The 11448-nt window shown below is 44.2% G+C and overlaps 1 protein-coding gene across 1 annotated transcript in view; it reads right to left on the reverse strand.

Moving 5' to 3' along the window:
- Nucleotides 1-591: 591 nt before the first annotated feature.
- Nucleotides 592-11448, reverse strand: part of LOC131887254 (GAS2-like protein pickled eggs) — a 48305-nt gene continuing 37448 nt past the window's right edge. The window contains 9 exon segments of the mRNA XM_059235808.1: nucleotides 592-1769; nucleotides 1771-2011; nucleotides 2130-2394; nucleotides 2474-2927; nucleotides 3535-3615; nucleotides 3887-3968; nucleotides 4701-4794; nucleotides 4871-4978; nucleotides 10885-11254. Coding sequence (XP_059091791.1) covers nucleotides 995-1769; nucleotides 1771-2011; nucleotides 2130-2394; nucleotides 2474-2927; nucleotides 3535-3615; nucleotides 3887-3968; nucleotides 4701-4794; nucleotides 4871-4978; nucleotides 10885-11254 — 2470 coding nt within the window. The 3' untranslated portion in view covers nucleotides 592-994.

Here is an 11448-nt window from a genome sequence, read left to right on the forward strand (position 1 = left end):
ATAAGTTGAAGGAACTTACATAGCAAGTTTCAGCTTGATTGGGGCCTTGCTTGATGAGTACCAGTCGATTGAGATTTCTTACCCTCTGTCACGGACTTCTAGAGATGTGGACTGCGAACAGAAGCCAAAATTTCGTATCTCCTAAACCGTTCATCTTATTCCAAATAAGCACTTTATACGACCACAAGATATTATTAAATAGATGACCTTTGGCCAATTTCAGCCCAAACCTATGCTCAGGAACTCAGGAGACATGGTTTAAGTTATGTAGTAAACACTACATAAAATTCGAATTTTCGGCCTGCTCTTGGTCAGCTACAAAAGCTTCTGACAACATAACTTTGAAACGATTCACTTTACAAGTAAACTTTATTTACTTTATTTCGAAAATTGGCTCAGAGGGGTTCTGACCAAGAGCAGGCCGATTTGGCGAGAAGCTCGTTCGCAGTCCATATTTCTAAAAGTCCGTGGCCTACGTAAAAAAGATGACGATTTACATTAGAAAATAGGCTTTATAATAAAGATAACTCTCGAAAATAAATCATCATTCCACCATCGACTCATCAATGATAAAATGATTTTAAACTACAGTGGCAATTCATAAGATCAGTTTTATTATTTGAAGATATCAATACAGAAAAATAGGTGTTTACTGTGTGTACTATCACAGCCAGTCTAATCAACTGGATCAATTCCATATTCCAAGTTAAATGTTTTTCCTTATCCTGCTCGTTGGAGAAAAATGCCACTGTACGCAATTCACAACTGTCAATCAAACATCTGTAAGTAGATTGGTTATCAATACCAAGGTTCCATTTTCAAACAAAATTTGATCCATTTACGATGTGTCAAAAAATCATTCAGAAGGAAAGGGAATAACGGGCAAGTCAGAGCAAAGCTAAATTTGATGAACTATTTTTTGGATAGGAGCAATTAAATCATATTTTAGTACGAATCAAACACCCCTGAACCATGCAAGATTGGAGAGTGATGATCAAATATTGGTTTCACTGGGAATAGGACTATTGTAGAAGGTTGGAACTGGGATTTTTGTTTCAGGTTGGCCATCTCGGTACTCTTTCCGCCAAACTGGTAAAGTCCTGATCACAGGGGTTGATGATCTAGAATGATCTTCGGGAGTGGGTATCAAATCTTGTGAACCATTCACAGGTGAGTATCCTCGTTGACTACTTGAGCTTCGGGACTTGTTACCCTTGATAGTATGATTTAAATGCGAAGCCTCGTTCACCCATTGAGTCGTAAAATCCTCAAAGATGTCGCTGGGCAGCTCGCGTCCTTCTGCGGCCAAGTGGTCTTCCACTTTTGATTTATAAGTCATGAGGATCTCTTCCATGCGCTTAAGGATGGCATCATCGTCCGTTTCCAACTCTGCCGTTATTTCCCTTGATGATCTTCTGGCACTTCCATCTGGCCTCTTACTTGGAGTGGATTGAGTGGACAACGGAGTCTCGCGAGGTTTTGACTGACCCTTGGATTTATTACCCGGAATGTCTTGATTTGAAGACGAAGTGCTGATCTTCCTTTGGCGGCGATTTGGCCCTGGAGAGGCAGAGGCGGTTCGCACACCACCATATGGGCTCTTGTAAGTGTCCGTGGTTAAGCCGACACGTTCCCGACTCGTTCGGGCGCTCCACGTTCCTCGACCCGTGGGTGTGACCTGACTTTGTCGGCTACTTGACCGTGATACTGTGCGTCCTTGCCTAGCGGCTCGCGCCGACGCAGTATAAGCTTCAGCCGCTTGCATATACCTTCATCTTCCCATTGCTATTGATGGGGTTGGTTACAGACTGGGGGACAGCAGTTTGTAAAGGCTCTGGGGGCTCTGGCCACGGCTCTGAGTCATCAGCCAATATTTGGTTAGTTGAGGGTTCCGGAGAGGCCAGAGCGCTCTCTGAAGCTGGTGAAACAGAATTCGCTCCATGCTCTGAATCAGAGCTGGAAATGGTGGAACTACATTCGGAGGCCACGGTCAGACTAGATTCGGGTCGATCTGCAAATATTGATTGTGTTTGAGCATTTGCACATTTACCCTAGGAGCCCAAAGGAGCCCCAAGGCTCCCCCTCCCCGTCCCCGTCCCCGCCTCCTTACCCGTCCCCGTCCCTCTTACCTGTCATGTTTTGATCGACTTGACTTGATTGCTGACTATTGCTCTCTATGTGGGATATCGAGGCTCCCTCACCGACTTTGGAACCTCCGTGGCTAGATTTGTAACCCTCGTCTGAGACCTCTGAGCTACTGTCACAATTTGAAAGGGGACCACCAGTGGCCTCTCTGGACAATCCTTCACGACCCACACGAGGGGAATGATGGCCTCCCAAACTGCTTGAGGAGTTGCTCCGCTCAGAGAATAAAGAAGATGATCCTCTTGAGACCTGAAACAAATTGATCACGATTAAGGTTCTCTGTTGTACACTTGTTCATGGCATACAAGTGCCGAGATGTTGCACTCACGAGGTTTTTGTTTTGGAGTGATGTGGAAGTGGCAATGGATTGTCTGCTGTTCTCTCGTGAGATTTTCCCACCACCTCCGAGACTTAGATCCGAGCCAGATGACTTGATCAAGCTACGAGATCGAGTGGCTGTGCTTCCAACGCTCCCACCACCATGGCCACTGCCACCAGTGCTATTACTTGTGAGGGAGCTTGCGGCACTTTTCCCGTAATTCACCGCAGACGGGCTCTCACTTCTACCGAGGCCAGTTTTGACGGCAAATTTGTTACCACCTGGTGATTTCGTGCCAAACACGTGGGGCGTACTACCCCTGGGGGAAGCGTAACCATCTTGAATAGAGGGGCGGGGTGAAGGAGAAATGGTTGAATTTGAGTTGCGGCGACTGCCCATTCCACCCACCACGGCTAGATTGGAAGTAGAGGAACGCCTTGTTGGTGTGCCAGGCGAGTCGGACCTGAAATGAGCACCCGTTTAGTGTATAAGGACACCCGGCGAAGGAGCCAATTTAATCATGAAATGAAATTCCATGAAGTACGTAATTTATGTATTAAAAGGTTAACTTTTCCAAGAAACTACTTACATGGAAATAGAGTTCCGGTACAAGAAGCAAGTGCATGCACAAACAGAAAAGTAAAAAGAAGCGTACTTTAAACAAAATGACATCACGTTGATATTTTATGTTGAAGAAAGAATTGGGTGAGTGATTTTATAAGAAATCGAGGGTCAAGGAGATGTCTTTGATAGTCGATTCCAACACCAATATGTCAATACTACTGGGTCCGCGATACCATCATCAAAAGCGAGGTTTGACATGCATTTGGGCTGACTGACTGGTTTGCATCTATGATTTACGTTCGTGTACATGGATATGGTAAATTATTTCATTTATGTAATGCGATAAAGCTATCAAGACCGATCAATCAAAACGGAGAGGAGCTGTGCAGGCTTCCACCAAATTTGTCTTATGACACGGTGGTCACTAAATCAAACACTAACTACTACCACTTCTACTACTACTACCCGGTTTCCAGGTACCTATTGGATTAGGACCTCCGTATTACCTATTATTGTTAATGGCAAAGTGAGATATCATTCGATGGACAGGTTCGGAGGTTTTGCGGAATGCAAAGATCAATTCATTTCTGTTAGTGAAGGGGAAAGATAAAAGACAAGTCAAAACAGGATCAACGGGTTAGATTTATCATGAAACGAGTTACATCATAATCCACATGAAACACATTTTGATTGTTAGGTTAATGTGGAAGAAGGACGAGATTCGTCACACCAAGTACAATTTTGCTTGTCCATCACGGACAAGAAAACTCAAATGACTTCTTTGACAAGAGCTGGACGAGACGACGTCATCATAACTTGGATCTGAGAAATTTGGCCTTTCGATCCTTTATCACTGACCTGTCATAACAGATGGCTCCACCCAACGAATTCTTGCCATTCTTTGCCATGGTGTAGCTGGCTCCCACACTGCCCTTGTGACCTGCAAAACAATAAGATCAGACTTTCTGAGTCAGTTTGTTGGTTACTTGTCACCCACCCACCCATCCATCCATCCATCTATCCATCCATGTCTAGTTGGACCATGATTCGAGTGAGCATAATATTTGCATTTTGAAGTGTCTCGATGTATGTAGTTATGAATTTGCCAAATTAGGTACGTGGAATAACTTCAACTCAATACAGGATGAGGATAATTTGCCCGAGGATTTGTATGGAAGCCCCGTGAAAAAACAAGTAGTGCATGACTAACTGACATACACAAGAGCAACAAAGGCCTTTTTCTCCTTCTGGCAACGCGAGTTTTCTCCGATCCTCCCAAGTGTTATTGAGCCAAAAGCTTTATGTAAATGTTCAGAGTTGTTTACATAACAAGAATTAAGAAGTACCCTGCATGTACTCAAACTATTGCCACAAGACAGGAGATATGTCTCATTTTGTCTGTCCGCTTCCTCTTGCAAAGAATTAAGAATACTCATATGGCCAATTACTACACGTAGTTCATGCAGGTGTCAAATGAAGGCATGTGGGGCGCAGATAAGTATTGGCAACGTGACGTTTTAATCTCCTCGTCTTTAAAGCCAAGCGTGCGTGAACGACTCACGCTTTGGCGGGGTTTGCCAAAAGACGGCAGTACAAACAAAAGGTGTTTTTTTTTCTTTCTGTTGTCTGTAATAGATAATTGTTTGACGGACTGCTATGCCCATTAGCTTACCTGCTCGACATCGACAGGGGTCGTGCTTGTCCAAGTAATGTTGTAAAGTGTCCCAACCACCACCGACTCGAACCATGACATGGTTCCGCAAAATCTGGTTCAGAAACGAACATAACGTTTTGTTATATGAGGTCCAAATTAATTGAGTAGGCATGCGATGATTTACTAACCCTGACAAATATTAGAACCTTGGTATCTCCAATCCTGTATTTTCCTTCGGACACTCGAATCATGGGAAACTGAGTGGGACACTGACATTCGGAAACCAACTCGCGAACCTAAAAATGAAGGAAAAAAACGATGATTAATATTCTTCGTGTATACTTATTAATCAAAATCCTTGTTCAGATATCTCATCAAATATTTGGGGATTCCTTTTCCTTAAGATTTGTGCGCAATTTTCCAGATATTCTAGCAAAACCTGAGGAAAAGATTGTCTCCCCGTTACATTCTCGTAGGTTCTTGACAAGTGAGTGCCCTCTCTGTACATAGCACGTACTACGTAGGCAATCTCGTTTTTAAAATGCATTAGAAAAATGAAGTTTTTCAAAAACTTCTCAAAGACCCTTGAAACAAGTACAATTCAAATCTGTTTGTAGAAGCCCTAGAGGCCAGAGGTTCAAGTGCAAAGTGCCAGTAAAATTTCTAGCAATTCCGAAGTCTTTTTCTTGACGTTGAGTTCTCAGTATTCGCCTGTCCTGCTGATATCTAGCTTGGAATTGCTCTGAAGAGTCAGATTTACTCAAGACCCCAACCGTGATGAGGGAGTGCAATGGACGGCGGAAAAAAAAGTTTTTGAATGCCAAATATTCGTGAGACTCACGAACCATTTAATTTGTCTTTGCTTGCCTCATATGTAAATGCAAGATAATCACTCCTCGGGGCTCGTTGTTTCGTGGCTCAATCTGCCAAATACACAATTACTTTGTTACTGCGGGAATTTTCGATAATAAAACTTCGGATCTGGTTTCAGAAAATTGACACCTGGTTGCGAAAGATGTTCGTTCATGAATGTTTTGCACCTTACGTACGTACATGGACTATTGATCGATACCTTTTCGATCGAAATGTTCCCATGACGTTCGCTGACTAACGAGACGACGAGGTGATTGCTCCTTCCTTATCCATGAGACTAGACAAAGTAAATCTTTCAGATTAAATTCCACCTGGGTGGGAATGAAGCTTCTGAATGTTCCTTGAGCATGACACAAAAGCGACAGTCTCTTCCCAGCTGACATTTTTGGGGGGAAACGCTCGATAGGACTTCCTTAATCAGCGTGATGGTCGCTCACTGGGTAGAACAGAGGGGGACAAGCGAGGAGAGAACAATTAAGAAGTCCAATATGGGACAGTTCTCACTCGTCATCACTTTTTTTCTGGACGCGTCATCCATCACCTGGTTCTAAATAGGGTCACACTTTGATGTCCCGTCAGTTGACCAGGAAACACCACCGGTCGGTGGGATAAAAACCATTCAAGCCATTCAATTTCCGTTGTTTTTGTTTTCAATCCCATTACACTCTCGGAGACGGGGCCAAGGACAACTCAAGAAACTAACAATCGCGACAAATGACATGCCATTGCTAGATGAACCATTTCGCCGCGGTTGAAGATAAAAAATTGTATGTCCGGAAGTTGAGAGGGTGACCGCCGATGATCCCAGCACTTGTCAAACTTTCTTCGCCGGGGATAATCATGCCGAACGAAGCCCTACTTTCACCAACACCAGGGTGCAGATTGGAAGTGTAAGCAATTAGCGGTGATATTCTACGCACAAAATCCTTCCTCCGAGTTCCGCCCGCACTTTGGCCCCAAGCAAGAGCGATCCAAGCACGTCAGGGAGGCAGAGAACAAAAAGTTCGCTCCCACTGTGATTTGCACTGTCTCTTTCCCATTGTTATGTCTGATCGTGGCTTCTGCAGTATTGAACGAGAACGGGCCTTGGATATCCTTCCTAGGGGCATACTACCACTACCTACTACCTAGTACCTATGACAGTACATGAACGTATAGTATATCCTAAGAAAATCGTGGACGGGCACTTCTTCTCGTTCTCTGATTTTCGCCAAAACGTGTCATATTTTTTGTTTCTTGACGGCTGATGACGTGCTAAATAGGATTTCTAGCGAGAGAAGGGGAAGAAGAAACGAAGGGAAGGTTCAATTATCCTTTGTTCTAGGGCGTTACAGCGTCGAAAGGGTAAGACGAGGACTTCAAGATTGACTGTGGAAACCCAAGCTGACTAAGAAAAGTGCCGAAGAAGTGCACTATGATTCATGGGCCGGCGATTAAGATCACTCGAACTAGGTTCATAAATTTTAATTGCCAAATCGAATTCGGAAACACGAAACCCTTTTTTTACGACCGTTCACCCCGAAATTGAATTACGGACCAAAGTCACAAGATCTTTCAAAACGAACCCTGAGCCAGCAGCCAGCAATCAGGAGCATAATCATCCAATGGTGGAACGTGCTTGAGGTGATTGGAGCACTTGGAACTCGAACCATTTCCCTTGATGAAACAGTGGGTTGGTTCACTTTCCATGCTTATGAGTTCAACCACATACCAGTAATGACAGAATAGCCGGGTTAGCTGGCATTTTGCAAATGCCTGATCGCCGAATTCGACTGATGAGAGCTCCATGTTGAAATCTGACATGCCAGTTCGCCGCTGCATAGATTCTCGGATTCCTGGAACGTTTTCATGTCGTTCCGGAATGTTGATCTCAAAGCAATAATTGCTCCCTCATTATGAGATAATTGCCTTTTAGTGCGTAGCACAGCACTTTGGTCAAGAAGATCAAGGTGCTATGGTGTGGACGGAGTAAGAGCGGCAAATAACCCTTCTTCTTCCCCCTCATGAAGGTATACACTACATCCTTGTACTCGAACATGTACTTGTCCAATGGACAGTGTGCCTATGTACTAGTACGTAGTTTCGGCTGGCTTGTCTTGATAACTCTTTCCTTGAAGTGAAAGTGATGACAAGTCCATTATTTGACCTCTTTGAGTAAATGTAAGCCCTCTACTCTAAAGGGGGAACAACCACTTGAACATGGTTGATTTCAAATCAGATTAGAACTTTGAGCGCATTAGTACCTCTTGGTGTGCCTTCAAACAGAGATTGAGACTTGCATAGTATAATCAAGCGCACAGAGATAAAGAGTGAGACAGAAAGACAGAGAAAAGGAGATTACCTCTAACAGGTTTATGGCTAGCATTATCTGATGAACTTGAGATGATGCGGATTGCTTGCCAATCCCAGTCCATGCAACTCGTCTTAACAGGTCATGGCACTCATAAAGAGATCGGAAATCCTGATTAAGTAATCAACTCTGCCAATCATGTTCTGAAATGTTCATCTCACGAACAATAAGATCCTCAGATGGGTGGTCTGAGGGGCAATCAAGGGATTCCAATGCCAAACCAGAGCTCTAAGTAAGTAACTGACTGTCCATGATGATCGAGAAATCACACGCGCACGCTTGACGACAATCATCAACTTGGTGTGAGTATTCGCAAATCAGTCAGTAGGTCGAAGTCATTTTCAAACACAATCTCAGAGCATTTGGCTCTCCCAAATCCGAGGTTCTTTTGAACCCAAGATCAAGCATTCGCATTTTTTTTCTTAGGCCAAATGAGTTTCGAACAATGTCTTGAGATTTCCACACATCATTATCTCTTGATTTACTCGACATGGCACACTTCCTTATTTTTTCATATAATCGGGATGGAACTCTACCGACAGCTTGCTAAATCCTCTCACAAGCTTTCAGCCGGATAATCAGACTTGGAAATTGAACACCATGCAAGGACACGTGCTTTTGTTGATTAGATTTGTCGACATGATTGCCACTACCAAACAATCTCAAAGACGTTTTCAACTACCTTTCTCAAAGTTGGCCAAAAATCTCAGGGTTCGGAGGCTTATCCGACAGGTTGATGGGCGTGATGAATTTCAAATTCCAGCGATTTGCCACTTCCATGTTTCTCTAATCAGGAATCAGGTGGGATTTGAGCAATGTTTTGATGATGATTTCCATGGGTGTGTCGTCGGAAAAAAGCGGAAAAAAAATCTTGGGCCATGCCACCCTTTCATGAATTGAGCACCTCTGAGCTTGAGAAAGAGGGGGATAAATGCCACATCAACATTCTCAACCAGAGGCCAGGAATGCCATTTGATTTTGAGAAATAACTCGAGCATTACTCCAATCGGTTTCAAAATGTATTAATGTGTGCGGAAGTTCTTGGACGTCCAATGACTTTGGCATGACGTTATGTAAAAGACGAGGGAAATGTGAAACCGCGCAATGCGGATGAAGCACAAGAAGTGCACGAAGACATTACCTACCTACCTACGTACGCAGTACCGCTCATTGAGGTGGAGAAGTGGAAATCGAGTATTGCACTCAGCTTTTGCAAAAGTTGACGTTTTCACATTGCTTTGGCACAATACCTATCCATTTCCAAATTCTAGGGCTGCCAGGTCTTTTTTCTTATCCCTGAAGCAACAGAGAGGTCATAAATTTTCCAGTATATGTTTAGCGCCTTGACGGTAAAATCATTCAGGTTCAAGATGAGAAACCAAAAAAAAAACGATTAGCTTGATCAAAATTCTCATCAGATTGTCCGGCTCCTTCCTCCTGGTTGGAAAGTGGAGACCCCCTGCCCGATGAACAAACGAGCTGGAGGCCTGACATCAGATTTAAATTTGGCTACTTTAAAGCCGCTTCAGCATATCCTAATCTTGGCAATCCTATTCCCGATGGCAGGTAGGCCTTCAATAGGCCCACGAAGAAAGAGACCTATCAAAACCGTGAATTCCTGATTTAAAGATCCTCCATTGTCAAGAGTATGCCGAAACAAAAGTTGAGGCATGGCGAGAAAGAAGTGGGGTATTTGAAGCAGACAAAGGGGTTCGAGAAATGTAATCAAATCTCGATTATCCCCTCAAAAAGTCCGGATCCAATGGGGCACACCATCTGCCAATCTCGCTCAACCAACAGGCCATGATGATCATCAAAGCAAAATGTTCTCATACTTTCAATCAGAGCACCTCCTTGCACTTGCCTCCTTGGCCTGGAAACGTCTCGCAATCTGGCAGAAGGCTGCTGCATTCCTTCGGATGGATGGATAACTATATGGTATCCATTCAACGCCATTGGTGTCTCAAAAGTGCACTCAAAACCTGAGCTCACCGATCCGATGACTAAACTGATGTGAGATGAGGTGAGCGGCTAATGGCAGACACTTTCTTTCCACTTTGGGAGGTCCAACCGACCTCGGCTATAAATCAGACTGAACTACATCTACTCAAGACTTGAAGGACTGCCTGTCTAACTGATATGAATGAGTTACCGCCAATCTAGAACCATTCCCCAAACTGAGTCTCTAAGTGGACAGTGGTTACTGCCCAAATTCAATATTCGGTAGTCCATCTATTTCCGGTTGTCTATTCGCTTTCAGGGTGGGGTTGCTCGATTGTAGTTCGGGGATGGAATGGCCATTGGACTGGATGGCCGATTACTTAGAGATAGGACAGGAGTTCTGTTGGGCTGTCCTGCATTTCCAAATCCATTAAAGTCCCTACTCAGATACAATCTGAATTTGATTTCGACTCATTTTACAAAACAATTGCACAACCAAGTCAATCACACAAGAGGACTTTGGGATTGTGAAGGCATCTGTATCACTTGGGAAGTGTACCAAGAGCCGGATGCCAGAATACGTATGAACAAGTTCGTTGGACGCTGTCAAAAACCGAAAGCCTGAGGGTATTTTTACACTTGAAAAATGCTAGAATACGTCACAAGAGACGAAGATGGCTTGCACAATTCTGTGACCATTGTCACCACCACCGCCTCAAGATCATCAAGATCACCGAGCTAGAAAACCAAGGAGGAAACATGGCGACAAGAGTCAGAAACAAGGGTTCCCCCTTCTTTCTTGCCCTCCTCCATTCTTTCGTTCTCTCGTTCTCTCGTTCTCTCTAGAGTCCGATGAAAGTCGACGCCGATGACGCCGATATGATCGAGTGTGACCGGGAGCGAAATATGAAATGCGATTCACACGCTTTCCCTACATTCGGCGATGAAAATGGCAGATTGCTTCTCTTGAACACCAAATTAAATCTGAGCTTTACTTGGCACTAATTTGAGATTTTGGACCTCAGCTGATTTACTTACCATCTCGTCGAGGCTCTTGAGGTCATTCGTCACCATTTGGGGTAAAGGTCCGATCGGAAATGCGTAGTCCTCATCTTCTTCCTCTTCTTCCTCTTCAGTCTCACTCTCGGTAATGACCTCGTCATGGCTAAAGGGATCCTCCTCCTCCTCCTCATTGTCCTCAACATCGGCCATCTCTCGGTCTTCGTCAATTTCCACGGCCAAACTGTTGTACATGTCCGCAGTGTGCATGGCGGCTGAGGCCAGGGCCGCAGCCGCCGCAGCTGTCGATGATGCAGAATGGGCTTGTTGTTGTTGCTGTTCGTGTTCCTCTTTCTTCTTCCTTCGTTCCTCTTCCTTTCTTTCCTCTCGCTTCCTTTCACGCTCTTCCCTGCAATGGATGCATGATTAGGTTAATGTTTGAAAATGTCTGACAAAGTCTGTGTTTTCAACGTCACGTTTTTGCAGGCAAGGGTTGTGGCTTCGTGGTTTACCTTTTTGTGTGTGTTTTGATGTTTTGGCCCCGCCCTCAAATTAGAAGGGGTTCTTCTCTCTTTTGAATGCTCGTATGCAGATTGCTGAAAA

Source organism: Tigriopus californicus, chromosome 9 (assembly GCF_007210705.1).
Source record: "Tigriopus californicus strain San Diego chromosome 9, Tcal_SD_v2.1, whole genome shotgun sequence".
NCBI classification, from domain to species: Eukaryota; Metazoa; Arthropoda; class Copepoda; order Harpacticoida; family Harpacticidae; genus Tigriopus; species Tigriopus californicus.